The 27,128-nt window shown below is 46.7% G+C and overlaps 1 protein-coding gene across 1 annotated transcript in view; it reads right to left on the minus strand.

The window, feature by feature from the left end:
• Positions 1-246: 246 nt before the first annotated feature.
• GPR50 (G protein-coupled receptor 50) overlaps positions 247-27,128 on the minus strand; it is a 131,613-nt gene continuing 104,731 nt past the window's right edge. The window contains exon 2 of the mRNA XM_060270656.1: positions 247-1,112. Coding sequence (XP_060126639.1) covers positions 247-1,112 — 866 coding nt within the window. The remainder of the gene's footprint in view (positions 1,113-27,128) is intronic.

Below are 27,128 nucleotides of genomic sequence, written 5' to 3' on the forward strand. Positions count from 1 at the left end.
TGGCCAAAGAAGGCTTCTTGCTTCAAAAGTGTATGCTCTTTCTCAGCAGCGCCTAGGAAACCATAAGCTGACTCTCACAAAGCACAATAACAAGTCCATTGTTTGAAAGAGAGAGAGAGAGAGAGAATGAGAGAGAAGGCGGTGGAATCATTTGTACGAGTCATATTTGGCCCTTGTGATAGCATGTAGAGGATGAGCTTTACATAGTGCATATGCCGGACACAGCTGAATAAATAGTCCTTCTATTTACAATAAGATTTCAGCCTGGTTGTTGTTTGTTGCGGCCGGGGATGGCTTGCTTTTAACCCCCTCCGTCCCACCTTTTGAGCCATCGACAAAGAGCAGGCGTGGAGACCAGAGGCCAAGGAGGATTCTCTTGTACTCCTTCCGGAAATTCTGGTTAAGAAGGCCGTATATCACGGCATTGAGGCAGCTGTTAAAGTAAGCCATGAAGTAGCTCACCACAAAAAGCCACTCTGGAATCTGCGGGATGATCTTCGAAGGGTTGATGGAGACCGCCAGGCCGATGAAGTTTAATGGCCCCCAGCACACTGCAAACAGGACAAAGACCACAAACATGGTCAGGAAGTTCCGCACGTCAGCCGTGCGCACTTTCTGCTTGCAGTCTTGCCTCACCCGGTGCTTGACCTGAATCACGAGGATCCAGATCCGAAGGTAGCAGAAGGTCACGATGGAGAGAGGGATGATGAAATGGACCACCACCACAGTGATGGTGTATGACATGCTCACCGTCTGAGCGAAAGTGCAGGAATAAATCCTCTGGTCATACTGCAGGGAGCCCACGAAAAAGTTTGGCAGGATAGCCACCAAGGTCAGCAGCCACGTCAGGCAAAGATAGCCGCAGGTGTTCTTCAGGTTGAAGAGCTTGTCGTACCGGAGGCTGTGGCAAATGTAGCAGTACCTGTTGATGGCGATGGCTGTGATGTTGAAGATTGAGCCAATCACGCTGAGGCCCATGAGGAAGCCGCTGATCTGGCAGTGGATGTTGCCCATGGTCCATTCATTGTGGAAGATGGCGGTCAATATAAGAGGGTAGGGATAGACAGCCACCACAAGGTCTGCCACAGACAGGCTGACCACAAAGATATTGCCTAGGTGGGAAGTGGGGGAGAGAGAGACGAAGAAATAGTTAAACCCCTGGCTTGTGAAATATTAATATCCAAAGAACATCTGACCCAGCTTTCAGGGCACACCACCAGCTTACAGAAGAGTTCTGAAGCATAAAATTGCACCAGATTTAAACTTCAACCATTGGTTTAAAACCGGTAGCAGCTAATAAAAATTGTATGGTATTTGTTTCTCTGACTTTCAAGTTGTGGAATGAAGAGGCCAGACGAGAAATGCACTGTTATGGTCCCCGTTTATTGCATGTGTCTATCACAAAACAAAATGGAATGCTCTTTTCGGAGAGATATATTTGGGCGAGGTGAACTATTTTGATTTGTTTCCAATGAACAGTAACTGGAAACTTTCAAATCACATCACCACCATACATTGGATGCTTGCACATATGACTTTAAGAGTCATGGTTTCCCCCAGAAGAATCCTGGGAACTGTAGTTTGTTAAGGGTCTCCCATCATCCCTCATTATTGGCTGATAGGAGTTGACAGTGCTTTTTTTCAAAAAATGTTTAGGGTTGGTTACTCTCATTTTCCTACTCATATTGAAATGCTGCCCCTCAATGAGGCCAAACTTAGATCCACAAAATGTTTAGGGGTATGTGTACCCCCCCACGTCCCTGTGAGCATTTTCACCCCTCCCATTCTGAAAAATGTGGTGATATCTGCTGTTGGGAGGGAACAGTTAGGAATTGTTACTTTGTTGTTTTGCATTCCTGACTCTGCTCTCTGCCGTGTGCTGTGTGCAGCTTAATATCTGCTGTAGACAAGATGGCTAAGTGAGAGGCTGTAACACTCACAAAGCCAGATCTGTAAATAAGCAGTAGTTAATAGAAATAAATGAGGAATGTTTTGAAACCTCTACAAATGCTTCTGCTGTTTACTGCTGATTTGGTGCTCATAAAGCCAGTTAAGAGTCCATGATTCCCGGGTGTATGCTGAAGGTGTTCCAGACGTCTTGCCCAGGCATAGGGGCCTAAGAAGACCTGGACAGATCCTGGCATTTACTCACAGTCCCCCCAGAAAAAATGCACTGGGAGTTGGAGTTCTGGTGCAGATAGTGGCATTACATAGTTCAGCCAATAGGTGGCACTTGATTTAGTTACATTTCAGCAAAGGCAAGGGTTGCCCATGTCTGTTCTGCTCTTGTTGGAGGGAAGCAATAAAGTCTTTGTCTGGCTTTGTGAGGCGTATTCTCTAAGCCTTCCATGACACCTGTTATGCTCTTTAGCAGCTTTCTCCCACTCTGAGACATAGGCAAATGGCTTTTAACTCCCTTTGCTACTGTGTGAAAGAGTGCCGTTGGGAGAGGCCTATCAGATGTCTTATCAGAAGGATTCTGCCAATGCCTCTCCTGTAGTTTGCTCTGTAAAAGAGGTGGTTAAATAACTTTTTGCCCAAGTTTCGGTTCACATAGAAATGGGTCAGTGGGCAGAGCCAAAAGCCACATCCATACCATTTATTTAAAGCAGTATTATATTGTTTTAACAGTCATGGTATTCCACCACCCCTACCCCCCGCCCAATTCTGGGAACTGTAGTTTGTTAAAAGTGCTGCAAGGTGTTGGGAGACACTTATTCCCTTTACAGAACTGCAATTCCCAGAGTTCCATGGGAAGGGGTATTGATTGTTAAACCACTATGGGAATATAGCTTTGTAGTGGTAATCGCAGTGGAATTCTTGGGCAGGAACAGGGAAGAATTCTACTCAATATAAAGTGATCAATTGAATCAACTGCAAATTCCTCCACTCCCTTGGGCACCCAGATCACTCCAGTTGGGTATTTCTGATTCCTTCCATTGAACTTGCCAAATGGATCCTTTCCAAGTATCTGAAAATATAAGTCCTGAGTTGAAATCGTTATTTAAAAGCCATACCAGTTGTATACACACACACACACACACACAAACACACACACACACACACACACACACACACACACAGAGAGAGAGAGAGGTTTTGAAAAATGTGGGCCAAGAGCTAATAAAAATATATAGAAATGTCAACTGAGTTTAAGAAAGCAAAGGGGGGTAAAAGCTAAGAAAGTGGAAAAGTAAATATTTAGCGTGGTTGGGGAGGCAATAAAACTGCAAACAGATAATAGAATTTGGCATACAGACAGAAATAAGCCTGCCATATGCTCCTGTAGCCCCAGAAAGATAAACACGAAAATCTTGTTGTGGACTATAACTTTGAAAAATTTACCGAAAACATATTTATCTCCAGATCCTTCCCATCACTGATTTTCACTCTCCTCACACATTTCAAGTATTCAGCTGGGAAAAAACTATAAAGTTCCTTCCGTTGTTTGGGAACACAACAACAAGGAAGCCACAACAGTTCTGATCTTGTGCAGATGGATAAGGACATAGGAAGCTGCCTTATACTGAGACTACGGGGCCCTTCTAGCTCAGCCAACAATGCCCTGGGAGGTGGCATCTGAGGACTTTCTAGGGCTCTGGTCTATGTCACTATCATACTGTTCTGTTGCAGGGGCAGAATACAATTCTCCAAGTATTTATCCTGACCAATCCAGAGGCCTCCTTCTGCCTCCCAATCAATCACAGAGGCTGTTCTACAATGATGAGGACACAGAGGTCTGAGCCTTTGGCAGAATTCACCAAACAAGCCCTCAGCTTCAGACCTCACAGACCCCTGTTCAAGGCAGTGGAAACCCCTGAAATCATCTAGTGTAGCACTGCAAATGTTTAACCTGGCAGAGGGCAAACGAGAAGCAGAGATTCACAAACCCACTTGAAGATAATGCTCTTATTTAAACACTGCAATCTGCCAACGGACACTGAGAAAAGTGAGGCTGGCATGTGGGATTGCCTACTAGTACATAGTGCTGAAGTGAAACACGAATGGGCACTGAGGAAGTACTTGTCACTTGAGAGGCAACCATTTGAATCACATGCCACCCATCACCATCAGAATGACTGAAGGCAGCAGATAAGGAGCATTAACAAGAAGCTGACATAACAATGAAGGTTCGCTACAGTAATCCATTTGGCACTGACAACACTCTCTATAAATTCTGCTCAAATCATGAGAGTCTGGAATGACCATGTGGTTGTGAATGTTCTGCACCACCTGCAATCTCTGCCAAGCAGTAGCAAGATTCCAGGGGTTCCATGCACTCACCCAGGGTTGTGTTTCTGCTGGGAAAATCGAGACACAGCAAAACCTAATGTCTTTAAGAAATATGAGGTTTATTTTACACATATTTAACACCTAAAGTCTTCCATGGAGGGGGTGCAGAACATTATGCCCCAATAGTGTCTCTTGTTGCCCCTCCCATGGCTTCAGCAAACTTAACTCCAAACCAGCAGTCAGTGACGGTTTCTGGTCTTCTGTAAGAAGTTGGTAATGCCATAGAACTAGAGTACCAGAGTCTCTTAATAAAACATTGAAATTAATAAACAGTAGTATTTAGATAACATTTGGCACATGAGGGGGGAAATTCAAGCTGCAGAACTGTGGCAGACTAGGAATTCCTGGGTTAGCTTATGCAAACCAGCCTGGCCAGGCTAGCTAAGTGCAAAGCCATTGAGAAACATTGTGCCATTAAAGGGGCATTTGGCAATGCAGAAAGCTACCACTCTGAGGAGCGGACAAAACCAGGAGATTTGGGAGGTTGCCAAAACAGGTGTCCTTTTTGAAATCCAAAGATGTTCTGGGAACAAGGAGGAGGAAGTGGGCAGAAGTGGCGCTAGCTGGAGGAGGCTGCACTCAGAGACCAGGTGCCATGACTGACGGCAGCTCTGGAGCCAAGCTTGCTGAAGCTAATGAGAGACATTATTGGGGTATAATGTTCTGCACTCCCTCTACTGAAGACTTTAGGTGCAAATATGTGTAAAATAAACCCCGTAATTCTGAAAGGAACTAGCCTCCGCTGTACCTCAATTTTCCCAATGGAAACAACACCCCTGGGCGAGTGCATGGAACCCCTGGAATCTTGCTGCTGCTTGGCAGAGATTGCAGGTGATAAGAAACCTTCGTAACAATAGGAGAGAAAACCCCATTGATGTTTGCTCTGATTCAGCGGTAAATATTGTGTTTCCCTGGGAAAAAGCAATGGGACTGGATGAGCCCTAAGTCAGGTTGCTGGTGGATCTTGCCCACTGCTGGGTACCCACAACTGGCAGAATTTATGGCAGCCTTCCCCAGGAACACCACAAAGGTTTATGTGTCTCATGATGGAGTGATAGGGCACGCAGACCTGCAGAGGCTGCAGACAATGAAAGGGAATGTAATTTTCTGAACTCTGGAAGTGTTAAAGGTTAGAAATAATGCTCTCACCTGAGTTCATAGTAACATTTCTTGGTGTATGAACTTTTCCGGCTCAGCTGTGTTACAAATCTAGCACCATTCCCCCCCCCAACAAAAAAAGAGTTCTTGCACTTAGAATTTGGAATCAAAGAATTACAGAATTGTAGAGCTGGAAGGGACCCTGAGGACCAATCCGTGCAATGCAGCTGCCCCATACAGGGAATGAGTCTTTCTTTCTCTGGTGTCTTCGATGTTGCACTGGTAACAACTTAATGCCAGGGACACTTGGGAATGTTGTTTTATAGGGCTTCTAAGAGCTTAGTATTTGCAGCAGGCATCTTAAGGCTTACCCACACTTCTGCTTCTCCCGTGCCTAGAAAGCATGAGATCAAGCAGTTTCCCACTTGTCCCTACCACTTCCTTTGGGAAAACTGCTCTGAATTGGAGCAAGCGTCAATCCAGGAGAAATCCGATTGATGCTTGCTCTAATTCAGCATTAAGGAACGAGTTTCCCCGGGGGAAAGTGGCAGGACAAGCAGAGATCTGGATCTGGATGAGCCCTCAGAGACCACATGCCCCAGGGCTCATTGTTCCTGAGCATTCACATTATAACATGCAACGTGCAAGGAGCCTTGGAACATATAATTCCCAGGGCGCCTGTTAATCATAGTGAACACTCGCGTGCCCTGGGAAGATTGCATTTCCCAACGTCTGTGTGCTTGTGGTTCTACTAGAGCAGCACCAAAGGCATTTGGGGGCAGGGGATGTTGTGAGTATTCCTAGTTACCACTGCCAGATGATAACTGGAAGGGAAAGAAAAGGGGGTGGAGCAATGTAAGTTTGGAACTGGCTAAGACGTTTTTAGAACCGTTCTCCCAGACACACACACGAAACTTGAGCTCATCACTGCTATGCAAGTTTAATATACTTAACCCCTTTCCTTGCAGGAGATTTCCATTGGGAACCAACCCTTAGAAACATTTCAGAGTAGGGCCATCTCAACTGGAACAGCTCCCTCTAGGAAAAGTCACATGCATTTGGTGTAAAACCTAAGCTTATCTTGATAGAACACAGCTGCCTCCTGGACCAAAACCAGTATCTTCTCAAATCCCTTGGAACCACAAGTGCGACATCTGTAAATGAAGACATAGGAAGAGGCAGGTTTTCCCACCAGCATCTTTGGAATCTCTAGGGACAAGCAAGGCATTGCGAGGCTGGTAGCCATGCCCCCCCCACCACCACCACCTCCGCCCAATGGTGAGCAAGGGTCCCTTTATAGTAAGAAGCAAAGCAGCCCTGAGTGGGACTTCCTTTTCCCTATCTTGCCTCAGGCCCCAATGTGGTTGGCTCCAGAGGCATTTGGGGGAAATGGGGATGGTAGGCAGCTGTAGTTTCAGCCAGCACTTTTCTCTGTGACATACACATTGCCCTAGTAAAAAAAGGTTTTTTTAAAAGGGAGGAGGAGGAGGAGATTGATAGCCAGAATCAGCTCCCGGTGGGTCTTGTCACCTGCCTGATCATGTCAGATGCTGGCACAAGGCCCGTGACAGACCCACTTCTCCTAGTCCTTGGTTCTCCCTGGTATGAGCCTGCAAAAGAAACCACTGGTGTGGCATGATTGTGCTGAGACTTTCACAACATGTCTCTGGCAGCTCCTTGAGTGGGCAGGGAACTCATGTCATGTGTCTTCTTTTACTAGATGTTATGAAGAATACATGGGGAGGAGATGTGGGGCTGCTGCTCTCAAGGGCAGCCACGTAACCCTTGTATGGCTATTACATATCATGCCTTGAACTCATTACATACGTATTATATACAAGCAGACGAATAGTAAAGATACATTGCCAATCTTTGCCAAAAACATAATGTTCAGATGAACCACTGAGAACTAGGATCATGGGAAGATGCCATATACAGAGTCAGACTATTAGTCCATCCAGCTCATTATTATCTAACCAGGCGTCGGCAACATTTTCTGCCCATGGGCCGGAGGATTCCCATGGACTATTGTCCGTGGGCCGGACATGGGCCGCACAGGCACAGAAGCCATTTCCGGTGCCATGCTGCCCATGTCCCAAACACCGGAAATGGCTTTTGTGCATGTCCATGACTGCACAGAAGCAATTTCCAGTGCTGGATGCTCATTTCCAAAATGTCTGCAGCACCAGAAATCGCTTCTGCAGCTGCGTAGACCCGAGTCCCCGCGCTACGCTGTGCTGCGCCGCGCCAGTTTACCGCCGTGCGCGGGGGACTTGCCGAGCAAGCAGTTCGGTTCATGGGCGGCTTGTGGGCTGGATAAACGGCCTCCATGGGCTGTATCTGGCCCATGGGCCGGAGGTTGCCGATGCCTGATCTACACTAACTGGAAGCAGCTCTCCAGGGTTTCAGAAGGACATTCCCAACCCTACCTGGCAATACTGGGGATTGAACCGGAGACCTTCTGCAAAACAAATGCTCTACCTGTTTTCCCCAAATTAGCAACCAATTAAGTGAATTAGCAACCCACTAATATTGCCTGCAGTCCAGCTTCTGTCTAGCTTAACCAAGATATCACCCATCTTTCCTGCTCTACTAAGACCATTTTCCAAACCCCTGCAGAAAGCAATAAGTCCTGCTCAGTTTTCATCAGACATCTGGATTTTTGACATGATGACATTCCAGCAAAGGAAATTGGAGACAGCTGCATCACCTCAAACACCAGGCTGGACTCAGATGAGTGAGCCAGCACATCTCTGCTATTAATTTTGGCTACTCTCCTGTCAACCAGATTTTTCCTATCTCCAGTTTTGTATTATTTTGACAGCCATAAAATCTGAAAAAGAAATCGTGGTTTCTAATCAGCTGTCAGTCAAAATAGGCCTTTTTTATTATATGCTGAGCTTTGCCAAAAGGACAGAAGGACCTATTTTGACATTTTATAATAGATTTGGATTTTTTATCATTTGCAGAAGTATTCATAACATTTCTGAGGAGTACTCATAAAAATTGGATTATTTATAGGTTTCCCTTTGACACTGAACCGAAAGCTACAACCATCCTTTATACAGAACATAGGAAGCTGCCTGATCCTGAGACCATTGGTCTATCTAGTTTAGTACTGGCAACTCCCCACTTGAGCGGAATCAACTCATGCACAACTGCACACATGCACGGTGGCACAAAATAAATACTGTAAATGAATACATTCAAACCCAGAAGTGGTGGGAGACAGCTGGAAAGTGCTCGTGATTCGTAAGGAGAACCTCCTCAGAGCCTGAAGAGGATCTCAGTGAGCTACATATCACCTGGATATGTAGAGGCTTGACAATTATAGGATACATGTTCAAATGTAGAAAAGCTAGTGAGATTTTCATATTCAGTATGAATATTGTCTTGGTAGGGATGTAGTAGCTGTTCCGAGACATTAGAACTCCTTCCCCAGAGAAGCTAGACTGGGTACCTGACTGCTTTTAATTAAAGGACTGGTGCCATGCTGTTGTTGTGATTGTCTGTTTTTATATATAGGTTTGATTCTATTGATATTTACTAATTGTTTTTAATTGGGCAGGGCCGTCTTAAGCGCCCCTGGCGCCGTGGAGCGACGGTTCCCTCCAGCGTCCCCCCACCCCGTTCCCCAGTGCGGTGGGCGGGCGCAGCGTGCGGCGCGGCTGCCACAAGCGCTGCTGCGCCGCGGCGGGCAGGCACAGCGCGGTTGGCGGACCGGGCGGGCGCAACTCGCAGCACCCTCCTGGCGGGCCGGCGCTGTGGTGCCCTGCGCCACCGGGGGTCTACCTAGAGCCGGCCCTGTAATTGGGTTTCCCCCCTATGTTTTTAGCTGTTCTTATTTTATCTGTAAGCTGCATTGTCCCTGTCAAGGGAAAGGGTGAGATATAAATAAATATGTTGGCACCCACCTGTCTCAAGGGACAATGGAAGAGTGCAACATAAATAGATAACAACAATAGTAGTAATGGTAGATGTTCCAGCACAAGTTTGGTGACCACAAATGTTCACAGGATAACACTTTCTTTCTTTATAATAATTTTTATTAAATTTTCCAAATAAACAAAATAAACTACATTAGTAGTTAACACAGGATAACACTTTCATTGTGTGTTTGTGAATCTCCACACCACAGGAATATACTTTTAAAAGTGCACGAACACCTGCAAATATGTCAAAGTTAATGCAAATAATCCAAGTCCAGTTGTGTTCTCTAACTAGTGCACAACCTCGGTCATGTTGCCTCCTCTCACTTGACACCACCCTCCACTCCCAACTTCAATAACCATTATTACTGTTGGCTATCAAGGCTTCAAAAAGAGACCCACTAGAAACTATTCCGTGTCTGCATCATACCTCCTTGTAGACTAGACAGTTGTTGTTTAGTCTGACCCCATGGACCAGAGCACGCCAGGCACTCCTGTCTTTCACTGCCTCCTGCAGTTTGGTCAGACTCAAGTTGGTAGCTTTGAGAACACTGTCCAACCATCTCGTCCTCTGCCATCCCCTTCTCCTTGTACCCTCCATCTTTCCCAACATCAGGGTCTTTTCCAGGGAGTCTTCTCTTCTCATGAGGTGGCCAAAGTATTGGAGCCTCAGCTTTACGATCTGTCCTTCCAGTGAGCACTCAGGGCTGATTTCCTTCAGAATGGATAGGTTTGATCTTCTTGCAGTCCATGGGACTCTCAAGAGTCTCCTCCAGCACCATAATTCAAAAGCATCAACTCTTTGGTGACCAGCCTTCTTTATGGTTCAGCTCTCACTTCCATACATCACTACTGGGAAAATCATAGCTTTAACTATACGGACCTTTGTCGGCAAGGTCATGTCTCTGCTTTTTAAGATGCTGTCTAGCTTTGTCATTGCTTTTCTCCCAAGAAGCAGGTGTCTTTTAATTTCGTGACTGCTGTCACCCTCTGCAGTCTTCATGGAACCCAAGAAAGTCAAATCTCTCACTGCCTCCATTTCTTCCCCTTCTGTTTGCCAGGAGGTGATGGGACCAGTGGCCATGATCTTGGTTTTTTTGATGTTGAGCTTCAGACCATTTTTTGCGCTGTCCTCTTTCACCCTCATTAAAAGGTTCTTTAATTCCTCCTCACTTTCTGCCATCAAGGTTGTATCATCAGCATATCTGAGGTTGTTGATATTTCTTCCAGCAATCTTAATTTCGGTTTGGCATTCATCCAGTCCAGCCTTTCGCATGATGAATTCTGATAATTTAAATAAGCAGGGAGACAATATACAGCCTTGTCGTACTCCTTTCCCAAGTAGACTAGACTACTCATCAGATAATACAGGAAATGCCAACCACATCCAACCTGCAATAAATTCTATTCTCACTACAGCACCATTGCTCCTCCAAGTCTTTCGGAAGTCTAAAAAGCAGAATAATGATCCTAACCCAAAGAGTAGGAACAGTGGGATGCAATTCCAAATTAATACATGCCTCTAAAGCTGCCTAAACCACTAACAGCATCCATGGTGGAGCATAAACCACCAAAGTGGCTCATTTCGCATAGAAATCCATTCCAAACACATCTGTCCAAAACATTTAAGCACCTTTCTGTGTATGTTTGTATTTAAAAGGACTTTTCTCCACTTGGGAATAACTGGGAGGCCAAGGCAGTGCTACTTAGGATGGCAGGAACCCAACACAAACAAAATGAAGCCATTTTGCTCTGTTGAGTCAAGGAATTATGCAATCCAGACAGAGGTCTTTAATTTTAGCACAAAGCCATCCCAGAGTAGTACTGGGATGCATGTTCCATGCACTTCTCATTCCCTTTTGGATCAGTTCTGAGATCAAGGGAGGCATAAGTATTGGGTAATGTTGAGCACCTGGAAAATATGCCTTATTAAGCATTAATGGAACTTAACCCAATGCCAGTGGTGGTCGGTGCCCGTTTGGAGCCAGTGGGGCTAATGCAGGGAGGCAAAGAGTAGGCAGATCCAGATACTTACAACAGAGAGAGGCTGTTCTGGTTTTGCTCCCATCTTCCTCTTGTCTGAGTTCTGCAAGGGCAACACTGAGCCTAAATAAGAAGTAGCAAATGCTGTCACCCCTAAACTGGATGTAAGTCAGTAGGAAGAGAGGTGGAGGCTGACTGAGTTTGTTTGGGGCAGTGCCTCATTTGCCCAAATGGACCAGCCTCCACTGCATATGGAGAAGCTCTTTGAGTTTAAAAACCCTTTATGATTGCGGTGCAGGAGGATGTCAAAGACACCGGTCCGTCATCAGTGAAGCTGGGGGCTGATGGAGAAGTTTCACAGACATGAACAGAAACATTAGAGAAGCAGATGAAACTGGGAAGAAGTAGTGATGGACAGTTCTCTATTTACCTTCTCATCCAAGAGTTTTTGGTGACAAGATGAATCACCGGTGCTTCTCATACTGCTTGCTGTCAGGTCCAACTCCAATGCAGTTAAGAATAGAGCTGGCTAAAATTTGGAAAACCAAACACCCATCCAAATTGGGTTGGGGAGTGTAACGGATTGACACAGTTTTGAAATTTTTATTCCTACCTGGCTGGAAAAGAGTTAATCCACCTCCAGCCTGACTGACATAACATTCTGATGGGGGCGGAACTGTTCCCAGTTTAAAAGGAGGGAGTGTCGGTTTGGTCAGTTAGGGAGAGGGGGAGGGAGTGATGTGAGGTGAAGAAGAAAGTTGAGAGGCCAGGATAGTGGTGGTTGAGATGAGGTTTAGGAAAGCTTGATGTTAAATGTTTGACAGAGTTATAGTACAACTGAAACAAAGCAGATAAACACATGAAACGTTAAAGAAACACCTATGTTTTTAAGATAATAAAATTAATCTCTTTTGTGCCAAGAAGAATCTTCATTATTGTTCCAGCTGGGTATCAGAACTCACAGAAGTGGTGGCTCAATAGAAGACAAAACTTACCTCAGGAATAGAGGTGACAGTTTGTGTCTTAGAGTTACACTGAGGAGGCTTAGGAGGATAAACCTGGGGTGCCACGAAGTTGCCAGAGTGGAAAGGGCAAACTTTTGCAGTGGGGAATCAAACTGAGTGAGACCCTTTACTGTAGGCAAGAGGTTATTCCGTCAAACAGCCTAGAGTTTCTCAAGATACCAGGCCACATAAGCTGGAAGACTCTCTTTACTAAGAAACCCACAAGTAAAAAGGGGTTTATTTTAAGGCGGCAGGAGAAGAGGGAGGGTGGTTTCACCCCTGGATTCCTGTGTCGCATTTTTAGTAATAGAGAGGGAGGACATTCGTCACAGGGAGCATGGTGTAAGAATCAGTGGGAGCAAGCCCACCCTTTGCTATTTCCAGAGGTTGTGGGAAATTGTTTTTTTTGGGGGGGGGGACTTACTGGAGCTCTTCAAAGCTCCATTAAGGTAGCAGCTGTTATCTTATTGCCCCAGAATGCCCTACCGGTATTTTGACAAGTATTTTGCAGGGGTGAGGGGCAGATGATGGCCACCACAGAAAAAAGATGGCATCTCCCAGGGGGCATCACCTGAACCACTCTGGCCTATCAGCACAGCCTGCAGTTCCCTTCTTTGGTGCAAAGGTTAAATTCCAAGTTTACAAGTGGGGCAGTGCCCCACCAACCTCAGTCTATGCTTAGTCAAACCCAACCTGCCTGCTTCTTCCTTAAAACAACCACCACAAGGGAAGCTTTACTGCCAGCTTCCTCCTTATCGTCTCAGGTTTGCCCTTGTAGAACACAGCAAGGAGCACAATGGGGACAAAACTAGAATGAGCCCGTTCCATCTGCCATTGGTTCCGGGTCCACCTACCATGGGGCTCCCTGTCTTCTGGCCCTTCAACACATCACTTGGGATTCCACTCTGAGGACCTGCTTGCAGATTTGAGCCTTGGTAGCTGCACAGCATGCTGGTGCAAGACCTCATTCCCTGATAACTCCCTTACAGAATGCAGAAGGTCATTCAGCAAATGCAAACCCCAGCATTCCTGCCTTAGCTATCAGAAAGTGGTAGGTGATGGCTGATTAGGGCAGAAGGCAATGGCAGCTTTTCCCACCCAAGCCGTTACTAGTGGTCTTCTGGAGCATTTGCTCACCCCCTGCCCCCCCCCCATATATCTCCACAGCTGGGAATGGGAAGCTTTTGGGTCATTAGGTAGGACAGAACAATTTCCCGCAAGTGAGAGATGGGTCTTGTGCTGCCTTTCTGATATCTATCTGTTTCTCATATTACAGTAAGTGTCAAGAGCCATGCCAGTAACACACACACGTAGCTGGACTGCTGCTGCTGCTGCTGCTGCACATGTGCTTCACACATGAAAGATCTACACAGCCTAATTTCAGATGTCTTGCTTCATGCGTCACAAGAAACAGCAGCGGGTGTGAATGTGGAGAATAACAAAGTGGTGGCTGCCAGGGCTCCACGGAAAGTGCTGTGCTCCGGAAACGCTGGTGGGCGCTCCTCTCCTGCTCCACAGAAAGTTGAAAGTAAATACGCTGGTGGCAATCCAGTGTGCGAGAGAGGCCAGCACCGCCATTGCAACAAGGAATGGAGGAGTTCTTCACACAGTGCCCAAAGCATTTGGAGAAGGAGAACCAGGTCCCTGAGGAGCCAGGATGCAGTGGGATAGGAAAGCGCAGAAGGGAAACTTGTTCCTTGTCTCCTCATCCTGCTGAAGACGAATCATCTTCTGAAGGTGATCAGATGTGAGATAGCCTTGCCCAGGCATAGGCAAACTTGGCCCTCCAGATGTTTTGGGACTACAACTCCCATGATCCCTAGCTAACAGGGCCAGTGGTCAGGGATGATGGGAATTGTAGCCCCAAAACATCTGGAGGGCTGAGCTTGCTTCCTCTTCTTCTGACAGATCTTGCCATGCTCAATGTCTGTGGAGGCTTTGGGTGCAAATCTGTACATATTGCATGTGTTTCAGTTTGAGTACAGGTTTCTAAATGATGTGTTGCTTATTAAAATAAGCTAAAACTTGAATGACTATATGGCAAAACTAATATATTTCCTGGGAGCTTAGCTGCCAATCAAGCATTGCAGTGTTGAGTAAGTAGTAATAATGGCGTCTGGTGCTAAGTGGCGTGGTCTACTTCTTTCTGCACTCCCTAAAGTTCTGTGCCATGTGACTGTATTATCTTTTTTATTTAAAAAAATCTGTATTTTTATTTTGATGTAATTCATTAGCTTGAGTGATATGCCTTGGCCATATCACTGAGAGTTAGAGAAGGATAAAACTGAAACTTGATTTATTTAAACTGGGAACACCCAAAAGCATAATTTGTAATAAAATAACTTGCAAATTGGAGAGAGAGAAAACCCCAATTAGCATCAGTGATGGCTGGTGCTCATTGAGACTGGTAGGGTGGAAGGCAGAGAGACCAATGACAGGTGGAGCCTGAACCAATGAGAGGTGGAACAAGCTCATGCTAGTTTTGTCTCCATCCTCCTTCCTGCTGTGTTCTGCAAAATGAAGAAAGAGGAAACTGACTGGGGCATATTTGAACGCTGACATTTTAATGTGATTTTATTTCATGTTTTAATTCTGGATGTGTAGATTTTAATGCTTGGTTTTTATACATTACAAACCACTTAAAGCAGGCATCCCCAAACTCGGCCTTCCAGATGTTTTGGGGCTACAACTCCCATCATCTCAGTGGTCAGGGATGATGAGAACTGTAATCCCAAAACAGCTGGAGGGCCAAGTTTGGGGGTGCCTGACTTAGAGACTTATTTTGGCACTGAGTGGTGTATACATTAAATCACCACCACCACTAAACTAATTTGGAAGAAAGACTGGCCTCCACAAGAACAGGGCCTTTTTATTGTACCCCTTGAGCTCTGGAGTGTTCACTTACGTCCCTCTTAAATAGCCTTTTACAGACCTTCTCCCCATTTATACATTCAATACATGGAGCAGAAGTAGAATCACACCTACCATCTGACCACGAACTCACCTACATTAGTCAAAAAACAGCGTTTTCAATGCATTATAAACATACAGCACCAGGTGGTGATGGAGAGCAAAAGAGATTATTTGCAATTTTCCATAGCGTTCCCCCCTCCCCCTTTGTTATAACGATTTAATTTCTGACTTATGTATAGCATTCCACCACCACCCCTGTGGGTAGATATACCCCACAATGCATTCAGCATAAGATCTGAAAAGGCCAAATGTGTGGAAATTGTAGGTGAGGCTTTTATGAACATTGGAAGAGCTTGGCTTCTGGGATAGGCCAAAAACCCATCTAGCCGACCATCCTCTTCTCATAATGGCCAACCAGATGCAGGACTCAAGTATAATTGGTCTCTCCTCTTCTTGTTCCTCACCAAGTGGTATTCAGATGCATTCAGTAGCCGCAATCTCGCTCCTCCTCCATGCATTTAGTCAACCTTTGGGAAGATGGTTTGAAAAGATGTACTGATGTTTTGCCAACAAGTGAATATCATTCTGAGCCCTTCTGGTTTGTGATTTTGCACCGCTTCTCGTTTTTGTCATCCGCAACTGATACTGCTTATTTTTGTTTTGTGAGAGCTTTTTTTTTAAAGCAGGCTTTAGGGGTTTTTGCTATGTGTATATTGATTCTAAATTGCTTGTATATAATTGTTCTATTTACCCGCTACTGTAATAGCACAGCATTGAAAAACAATATATGCATTCTGTAAGCATATTAGTAGTTACAAGTGAATTAAGTGCAGGCACAGGGTGGGCAGAGAAGTCAATAAAGATTTTCACATGCCGGTGACTTTGTTAGACGTACTTACAAGGCTGCTATAAGGCAGGGCAGACAGAATTCTCCACATTTGCAGCATTGGATAAAACAGTCTGTAACAGACCAAGTTATGGGACCAGGTTAGCAAGAGTTTCTCTCTATCTCATTCTGCAAGTGGGAAAGCCCAGTCTAACTCACTTTACCTCCAGCTTATTTCCAAGCTCACATGAGAAGCTGAGCTTGGGAACATGTCTTCAGGAACTGAGAATAGAATCCTTTTTAGGGATTAGCCAGTCAGTCATGCAGAGTAAGCCCCCAGCTTTGATTCTGGTTTCGCTTTCTGCGTAACTCAATCTTCCACCAAGGATTTTATTGTCCAGTGAATAAGAGAAGCAAAGCTTGCTGGGAAAGGGGTATCCTCCCCTTGCTCTTAAGCACCCCCCCTTTTTCTTTTTTTGAAGTGGCAACAACCATTAAATAAGAAAACTGCCAACCCCCTACTTTCCCTGCACATAAACAGTCCACCCAGAATCTTAGACTGCCTGTTAAGCCTTTTCTGCCAGTCATGGATTAATGTTCCTTGGAAGAGAAGGGTTCTCGTGTGCTTGGAGCTGTGTTCTGAAGCAAGGGAAGCTGGACTGAATCAAGGAATGTCACTATTGCACGCACTCCAGTGAGATACTTTTGAGGTGCCTGCACAGACCTAGGGTTGGGTTTCCTTGGAATGCAGGTTACTGGAGACTACTGTGTCATTGGCGATATATGGTTTTACTTACACACATATGCAGCCTGAGTGTAAGATGGCTCATCCTATATAATAATGTCCATGTTGTCCCTGCGTCCAGTTGTCCCGTGTGTCCCTGGGGTACTGCGCATGTCCCCCAGAGACACAGGGATTGGACGGAGGGACAACCAGGGACACAGGGATTGGACCCGCGCTCTCGGGACACAGGGAACAGCCAACTGCCGCTCCGCCAACCGCCGCTCCGAAGCCCAGTCTCATGCTGGAGGTGCGCGGTGAGGCGGCGGGGGAGAGAAGCGCTCCCCCCCCCGGCAGCCTTGCCGCACACCTCCGGCATGGGACGGCGCTTCCTCGGGGAACCCGAGGAAGCCGAAGCGGCAGCGGGCGCGGAGGGAAGCCCGCTTTGGCTTGGCGGCGGCGGGAAGAAGGGGAGGAATTCCTCCCCTTTTTCCCGCCGCCGCCAAGCCAGTCCCGGAGCCGAATTGCGGCGCGGCGGGGTTTTTCGCCGTTTGCCTCCCCCTCGGGGGAAGGCAAACGGCGAAAAGCCCCCGCTGCGGACTGGCTTGGCGGTGGCGGGAAGACCCGCCACCGCCAAGCCAGTCCCGGAGCCGAATTGCGGCGCGGCGGGGTTTTTCGCCGTTTGCCTCCCCCTCGGGGGAAGGCAAACGGCGAAAAGCCCCCGCTGCGGACTGGCTTGGCGGTGGCGGGAAGACCCGCCACCGCCAAGCCAGTCCCGGAGCCGAATTGCGGCGCGGCGGGGTTTTTCGCCGTTTGCCTCCCCCAGGGGAAGGCAAACGGCGAAAAGCCCCCGCTGCGGACTGGCTTGGCGGTGGCGGAAACATCCCGCCACCGCCAAGCCAGTCCCGGAGCCAAATTGCGGCGCGGCGGGGTTTTTCGCTGTTTGCCTCCCCCAGGGGAAGGCAAACGGCGAAAAACCCCCGCTGCGGACTGGCTTGGCGGTGGCGGGAAGACCCGCCACCGCCAAGCCAGTCCCGGAGCCGAATTGCGGCGCGGCGAGGTTTTTCGCCGTTTGCCTCCCCCAGGGGAAGGCAAACGGCGAAAAGCCCCCGCTGCGGACTGGCTTGGCGGTGGCGGGAAGACCCGCCACCGCCAAGCCAGTCCCGGCAGGCCGCTTCCTCTAGCGCCCGTTTTTAAACGGGCTAAAATCCACTAGTGGCATTAATACTGCAGCAGACCCTGCTCCTCTACCGGGTTTCCAGGGGTCCCCAAAGTTATAGCTTTGGTTTCAGCACAGAAAGCAGATCAAGCCTCTCTGGGCTCCTTCAGACGCCATCTGCATTGTGCACTCATCTTCAAACATATGAAGGCTGGCAACATCAACCCTGCTGTGTGGGAATCCCTTGCAAGACGACCACAGTGCCAGAAGACAAGGCAGTCAGGTTGTGTATCCACAACAGTGATCAGAGGAGAAATGACTGCTGGGAGGAACGCAGAGAGAAGAAATGCCATAGTGCATCATGATCTGCAGCAACACAGCCACACACCTTCATCTGACCCAGCCGCAGCAAAACATGTCTCTCCCATATTGGTCTCCATAGGCATAACAAGCACTGTAACCCATAGCTGCCAAGTCTCCTGTATTCCCCAGGAAACCCCCGTTTTTCCAGCCGTTCCCACCTGGAAAAACAGATTTTTTTTGTTTTTTCCGGTTTACTTACTGGCCAAGGGAGGCTCCTTCTGTGCATGTCTGGAATCTCTGAACATGCGCAGAAGTGATTTCTGGCACGACGGCCATTTTGGAACTGGGCGGAGCATGCTCAGAAGCGACTTTCGATGCTGCTCTGCCCAGTTCCAAAATGGCTGCAGCGCAACTTCCGGCGTGGCGGCCATTTTGGAACTGGGCAGAGCAGCATCGAAAGTTGCTTCTGAGCATGCTCCACCCAGTTCCAAGATGGTGGCAGCGCTACTTCCAGTCTGCCGATCCCTTACTTTTCTGGCAGGAACTTGGCAGGTACGACTGTGACCTTCCAACAGTTTGACTTCACCCCCGAATACACACTCTTCCATTGCCTCCCAAGACAGATAGATGGCAACATCTTGACTTATGCTCATGATGGTATTAAGGTGGTTACATGTAATCTAGTTTTTAGTGCTCATACGGCTTTGCTTCCAACTGGTGCTTCTCCCGTAGCTTCTTGCTGAAATCCTGTAAGAGTTTACACCAGACTGGTCCTTGGCCTTTTACTCTCCCACACCTTACAGGATTTCATCACCTCCTGCCATGGAAGGTGGTGGAGAGGCCTTTCTCCTTTCTTCTGGAAGCATCTCAAGCAAGTGGTCTCCATGACAACACAGTTTTTCTCGGTCAACTCTTTTTAGTCCCTCAAAAAGGTACATGATAGGTTTGGCTACATCCATTAACTTAACAAAGGCTGCATTTACACAACATTTTTTTCTAGAATCAAAGGGGATCAAGTGCTTGTTTTTTCCATGTAATCCACATATAACCAATATCCATTGCAAATTTTTTTTGCCCCTGAAAAGTGCTTCTTGAGAAATTGGCTTCATTCCTAAAATAAAAGCTTGCTGCAGATTGACTCTCCATTACCCTACAGCAGAGGTTTTCAAATCGTTTGAGTCCACGGCTCCCTACATTCTTTCTGCACTCAGGGGTGTAGCCAGGATCAAAACTAGGGGGGGGGCAAGCCATGGTCATTCAGGGGCAGGGGTAAGGCATGGGAGGGGAGGGGCCACAAAGTGGGAATGTGGGCGGGGCTACAGGGCCAGCGGGCCCAAGGACATCGTGGTGGCGGCGGCGGCCATCTTGCGCTTCTGGAACTGGCAGCGTTGGCGGCTACCCTGCTTGGCTGGAGAGGACGGGAGGGTCGGGTAGGCGAGAGGGGGTGGCAGGGCGGGCGAGACAAGGCACGGCCGCAGCCACGACGGCTCCGAGGCGTTGCTGCATATCAGCATAATATTTCAACCATGTCGTGGGTTCAAGCCCCACCTTACGAAAAAAATCCTGCATTGCAGGGGGTTGGACTAGATGACCCTTGTGGGTCCCTTCCGACTACAATTCTATGATTCTATTGATATATTACCATAGCATATGCATCATTCTGCTTTCTTGAATTGTCCTACTCCTAGGCATAGCAGCCAACTCCTAGAGGCCTAGGTGCCTCCCCCCCCCCCAATTTCTGGTAAATACCGTATTTGAAAGAGTCATCCCCCCCATGTTGATGGGCTTTCGATATGGGGCTGATCTGCCCCCACCCCCAGTATTTTATTAAGGATGGAAGAGGGAGGGAAGGAAGGAAGGAAGGAAGAATAGAGAGAGGGATAACTCATATTTGTGGGTGCCTCTGGGTGACGCTGTGATGCTGGAACTCTGCAGCAAGAGGAAGATACCGGTACGCCTGTACAGGAGCCATGTAAGCAGCTTTCTATCTGCTTGATTTACAGCAGGCACATCCAACAGGTAGATTGTGATCTACCAGTAGATCACTTGATGTCTGTGGTAGATCACTGGTAGCCCTTAAAAAAGCTCACCCAAAATGTTCCTCCTCCCTAAAAAAGTGGAACTATGACCTGAAGCCCTAAACAAAAATGGGCCTCCCTCCCTCCTAAAAGAAGCTCAACAAGTTTGACCTAAACCCCCCAAAATAGGGCTTCCCTTCCTTAAAAAAACGCAACAGCTTTGACCTGAACCCCCCACAAGGGGGTAGATCACTCCCAGTTTTAAACTCTGTGAGTAGATCAGAGTCTCTTGGGAGGTGGCCACCCCTGATTTACAGTATACAGATGCAGGAGGAGGGGCAGACTGGAACACCACTGCTTTTTATAAACATCACTGTGTCTGTCAAAGCTACAGCCCCCCCTTTCTTATTCACTTCCTTTTAGCCTTGCAGAGCAAACTTAGTCAAATTGAATCCTCTGCACCCTCATTAAATCGCCAATAGAACTCTTAATGCGATTCCTGGATGCTCATTAACAACTCCAACTGAAGAACAATAGGATGAAGTGGTCAGCTATCAAATATTGCCTGGGGGTATCTGCTCCATTGTCTTAACTGCTTAACTACTGGTAGCCACTTTGCTTTATTTATTTGATGTGTTTTGGTTACAGCTGCGTCCCCGCCCCCCCAGCATGCGGAGACTTAGTTGCTCTTGCTAAAGCAAAGCCCTTTCCACTTCAGTTTTTTTGGGGGGGGGAAGTGCTGGTTATGGTCTGTAAAAAACATTAATTTTTTGCTTCGGGGGGGGCAGCTGCCCTCTCCTGCCCCCCCTGCCTACGCCCATGACCAGTAGTGGTCTTAATTCTTGTAGTGAGATGGCCGGCAAGATCCACCTTTACTTGTATCGATGTATCAGTATACAATGTTCTGATAAGAAATAATAGACGGCGATCTATATTTGTCTTCCCCAATTTCTGCCACAATGCGTGTCTCGGAATCGTATCGATAGCTGATTTTAGATCAATAAAAGCAACATACAGTTTTTGCTTCAAATTATGGATGTATTTACATAGCAGAATGTTCATCACAAAGCACTGGTCCAATGTGGATTTCCCTCTTTGGAAACCTGCCTGGGCTTCAGATATCACCTTATTTGTATCTGCCCATTCTTCCAGTCTCCCAAGGAGGAGTGTGGCATATAATTTAGAGGCTACATCTAGCAAACTAATAGGTCTATAATTGGCGGGAATTTTCTTATCACCCTTTTTATATATTGGGGCAATTATGCTCAGCTTCCACCCTTCTGGTATGCGACCTGAGGTGTTAATATATGAGAACAGTTTTGCAAAAATGGGTGGCCAGAAATCCAGTCTTATCTTATAAATCTCCGCTGGGATCATGTCTTCTCCTGGGGCTTTATTGGCTTGTTGGCTTATGATTAGCCTCTTAATCTGGTTGGGCGTGATGTCTGGCCATTCTGGCAGTTCTGATAACTGAATGTGGTCAACTTGTGAGGGTGGGTTGGTTCGGGGGCCATATATTCCTGTAAAATATGTAACCCAATCCTTTCCTTGGACTGATGCTTCTAGCGAGTAGCCCAGCCCATTTGTACCTTGGGCGACCAGATGCCCAAATTTCCGTGAATACTTTTGAAGTGCTGCATCTCCCAATGCTTTCCACTGTTGCTCATACTGTATTTGTTTCTTGCTTGTAACTAGTAATTTATAATTATAACGTAATTGGGCTACCTCAGCTTGTATAACAAGATTGTGCTTATCATGTTTTAACTTCAATGTTCTGAGTTCCCTAGATAAGCTTTTTTTTTACTATTCTGACACTCCTTATCAAACCAGGTATGTCTTTTAAACTTTTTATTTTTAGACATACTAGTTGTGGTCATCAATGGGCGCATTCTGTTAATTATGTTCTCATACAGACCAATTATGTTTCCTGTTTCTAAAAACAATTCCCCCTTTAATGAAACAAATTCATGGGAATCCAGGATCTGAATCGTTTTTTCTTGGACCTGTGCATTCCATTTTCACCTCTTATTTCCAAGTATCATATATTCCGTTTCATCCAATCATTTAGGAAAAGCAGGAGAAACGAATGATATCAGAGATAACTCAAGTGGGAAGTGGTCACTTTCAGCTCTGGGAATTATCCTAAAGGTGTCTCGGTTGCTGTAGGGGAAATGCTTGGCCATGCCTGACCCTACAATGCTGCTGCTGCTGCACGGGAAATTCCGTTAAAGGAATTCTGGGGCTGGCCATGCTTTCGTCCGTACCCCCTACAAGGGGCTAGGGCCACGGAAGAGCCCCTGGGAGCAGTTGAGGAGAGGAGAGTCTCTGACCCCCGTCTCCATTCTCTCCTCAATTTCTATTCCTCACCCTGACTTCCACAGGTGGGCGGATGTCAGATAGTCGTAACCAATGCCAAAGCAACCACTCACATTTTGTATTTGAAATAAAGTTGTGGCCAAAATCATGCCAAAACCCTCAAACTTAAATTTCTGTGTGAAGTGTGATTTATTGGGGGGGGTGTTTTGGAGACCTCTACACGCAAAATCGATTTTAAATCACGGACACCTTGGTTCTGAAAATGGTGTTGCCTGTATTGGTGTGACTGATGGGGTCCCATGGCACAAATTTCATGTGGTCCCAGTGCAAAGGAAAAGAGCTAAGATCTTGTCCCTTACTATAATGTCCAAACAAGTTGTGATAGCCAAGAAGAATGATAGGTTTGTAAGGAGTCTTCAATAATTTTGCCAAGGAAATTCTGATTGTTCAGGGCCTAATGCTATTAGCCTCTCTTGTAAATGGAGGTCCTTTATGAAATGCATGCAGGACCATCAAGCAAATCTGTACTGAGATACACCAATCACCATTTTTACTCCTGGAACTGCTCTGAATCTGACTTCAGGAAGAACGTGTTTGAACTGCACAGTGTCCTGGAATAGACCCTCTGCATTCAGAAAGAAGGGAACTGAGTTCCCTCCCATTTCCCACTTTCCTGCTGTTCCAAATGACCAGTACCCTGGAGTTATGATTTGTCTTGCTGTCAGGATTCTAACTGGACTGTAACTGACCTAAGAATTCTGCAGAGCAGTTGCTGCTGTGGCCGGCTGCTCAGGTGAACGTCGTCAGCCCAGTGGCCAGCAGCTGAGTCTTTTTGAGGCTCAGGAGCACCTAGCAAATACCTGCTCTATTCCTGGCCCGCTAGACTCTAGCTGAGGAACGCATTTCACGTAAGTGTAGGGATTAAACATTCCTCACTATGCCATCAGGTGTGTTTCTGCTTTGTGGGAAAGGATAGCTGCCGTAGCAGATAGCAAAACAGCAAAATCATGAGCAGATTCCCATCCACAACAGGTTGCTGTGGTTAGGGCCATTTTCACAGGAACAATGCAACAGTATATTCAATCACGAGCAGTGTGCTGGAAGAAAGTATGTGTGTCGGCTTCTCTGGATCAGATGTCTATACCTAACCAGGGGGTGGGAGAGAGCGGGGGAACTCCTTCTTTTGCTGCTTCTTTCTGGCCAGGAGGGAGGATGTCCTTCAATGACTAGACATGCTTGTTATTCCCTCCCTCACTGTATGTTGTCTTCTCTTTTGTTTCCAGGATGTCTGCCAAAGTCTCTCTGGGTCCTCTATTCTCCAAACCCCCCCTGCGGGTGAGAGAAGGCTCCCTGGTGGGGAGATTGCTGAGCGTAGTTTCTTGCCTCCAGTTCTGTGGGTTCTTGATGAGTATTTTGGCCTGCATTCTGTGCATTGCAACCACAGCCAGTGCCAACTGGAGAGTGTGGCGTGGAGAGAACGGCTCTGAAAACATCTGGATTGGAATCTGGAATGTCTGTTTTTGGAGAAACCCTTCTGATGACGGCAACTCTTTTTGGCATTGTGAAGGTCTCACTGAGCGATATCCAACCCTCCCAAGGGAAATTTTTATTGCTCAGGACTTAATGGCCTTAGCTTCCACTATGAGTTCAGCCGCCCTTGTATTAATATCATTTGCCTTGTGCAATGTGTTCGAGCCCGGAAAACACGAGGATTTCCTCTTAACCTTTTTTAGGCTTGGAGCGTTCCTGAACATACCTGCTGGGATCCTTGTCCTGATTTCTGTGATATGGAACATGTCTTCCGTCTTGCAGAATGGGAAAATTGACTTCCCAGAAACTTTTGAATTGCCTCCAATTTCCAGCGAGCAGCATATTGGACCTTCAATTTATCTTGGCTATATTGCTGCGGGTCTCCAGCTGCTGAGTTCAGCATTGCTTGGGATGCAGAGATTTTGCATCAGGACCACCACAACAGATCCATATCGAATAGACATTGCAGTGGAGATTAGCCCAAGACATTCGGTAAAACGCAAGAGACTAACTACTTGTTCAAAGTGTGGTTCTCTACTGGATCTGTTAATTAAAGAGAAATCCTCCACAGTTGAGATACAGGAAAGCCAGGCGGAAGATCTTGACACTCGAAATGAATCCTGCATCATAGAGATACCGGAAAGCCAGGAAGAAGATCTCGGCACTCGAAACCAATCCTGCATCGTAGAGATACCGGAAAGCCAGGCAGAAGATCTCGACACTCAAACCGAATCCTGCATCATAGAGATACCGGAAAGCCAGGCAGAAGATCTCGACAATCGAAACCAATCCTGCATCGTAGAGATACCAGAAAGCCAGGCAGAAGCTTCCTCCCCTTCTGGATATCTTTCCTGTGTCTACTCATAGATTTACATTTTTTTATCAGCTCTTTCATTTCCTAAGCAACCACTCACATTTTGTATTTTAAATAAAGTTGTGGCCAAAATTATGCCAAAAACCTCAAACATATATTTCTGTGTGAAGTGTGATTTATTGGGGGGTGTTTTGGAGACCTCTAGACTCAAAAGCGATTTTAAATCACGGACACCTTGGTTCTGAAAATGGTGTTTCACTCCTTGCATTTATTTAATATATGGTTGATTCATCACCAGGGGGCTTGCAATTCCTGGGAACTCACTCCTTGCCTTTATTTAATATTTGAAGATGCCTTCTTGCCCCAGCTCTGGGTTTTTATTTAAGCTGTTGCGTTTGACCTTGCTATGCCTGCCATGGGGTCGTCTGCTTTGGGGGCAGGGGCCTAGTAGGAATTTTTCCATTTGGCTGATTGGCTGGTGCCACTTGGTTTTCGCCTACTGCGCCTACAATTTGTCACAACTTGTAAGGTTGCAGTTAGGCATTGGTTAATAAATTGGTTGGTGGAGGGGCCAGGATTGGCTGTGCCGGCCCCTCCAATGGTTGCTGTAGGTATCAAGTTTACTGCTTATAGCCAAAGGCTGCTGCAATGTATACAATGTAATTCAGTAAAATATATACAAATTTGGTAGAAAACTTAGGACATTTACATTATGAAAACATGACCTAATCAGCACAAAGCTATGGAAACACTTTAATATACCAGTTGAAATATTAAATAATAAAAAAATCGTTCTGTGGGGGTTCCAGACCAGAAACGTTTGAAGTGCCCCAAACCTCTGCACCATATAAAATCTGGGCCATTGATTTTGCTTTGTACACCGATAGAGCTGGATTGACTAGGTTTCCCCCATTGCAAGCAGCAAATTTCAAAATAGCTTTTACCGATTTAAAGGCTTGCAATTTAATATTGGACAGCTGTGCATTCCAAGATGCCATTTCTGAATAAACCAGTCCCAGGTATTTGAACGTCTTTACTTCGTTCATGATGTGTTTTTCCAGGTGCCAAACATGCTTTTTAGGGGGCTTCCCAAATACAATGACCTGCGTTTTATCGTAATGTATGGATAAGGCATTCCTCGTGCAATAGGAGCTTATTTTTGCAAGTAATTGCCTCAGGCCCAACTGGGTTCTAGATACAAGTACTAGGTCATTGGCGTACATTAAAACAGAGAGTTTCTGATCAAGAATTGTGGCAAGGGCAAACTGCAGGCCCTCCAGTTCTTTAACTATGTCATTAATATAAAAATTAAACAAGAAAGAGGCCAAAATGCATCCCTGTTTAACACCAGTAGCAGGGGCGTAGCCAGGATCAAAACTAAGGGGGGAGCAAGCCATGATCGTTCAGGGGCGGGGCCAAGGCATGGGAGCAGAGGGGCCACAAAGTGGGAATGTGGGCGGGGCTACAGGTCCAGCGGGCCCGAGGACATCGTGGCGACGGCGGCAGCGGCCATCTTGTGCTTCTGGGGCTGGCAGCGTTGGCGGCTACCCTGCTTGGCTGGAGAGGACGGGAGGGTCAGGCAGGCGAGAGGGGGTGGCAGGGCGGGCGAGGGTGAGGCAAGGCACAGCTGCAGCCACGACGGCTCCGAGGCGTTGCTGCATATTAGCATAATATTTCAACCATGTCGTGGGTTCAAACCGCACCTTAGAAAAAAATCCTGCATTGCAGGGGGTTGGACTAGATGACCTTTGTGTGTCCCTTCCGACTACAATTCTATGATTCTATTGATATATTACCATAGCATATGCATCATTCTGCTTTCTTGAATTGTCCTACTCCTAGGCATAGCAGCCAACTCCTAGAGGCCTAGGTGCCGCCACCACCACCCCAAAATTGGTAACTGGTGAATACCGTATTTGAAAGAGTCACCCCCCCCATCTTGATGGGCTTTCTATGTGGGGCTGAACTGCCCCCCCTGGCAGTATTTTATTAAGGATGGAAGAGGGAGGGAAGGAAGGAAGAAATAGAGAGAGGGATAACTCATATTTGTGGGTGCCTCTGGTTGACGCTGTGATGCTGGAACTCTACAGCAAGAGGAAGATACCGGTACGCCTGTACAGGAGCCTTGAAAGCAGCTTTCTCTCTGCTTGATTTACAGCAGGCACGTCCAACAGGTAGATTGTGATCTACCAGTAGATCACTGGATGTCTGTGGTAGATCA

The sequence above is a fragment of the Zootoca vivipara genome, chromosome Z, assembly GCF_963506605.1.
Source record: "Zootoca vivipara chromosome Z, rZooViv1.1, whole genome shotgun sequence".
Lineage (NCBI taxonomy): Eukaryota > Metazoa > Chordata > Lepidosauria > Squamata > Lacertidae > Zootoca > Zootoca vivipara.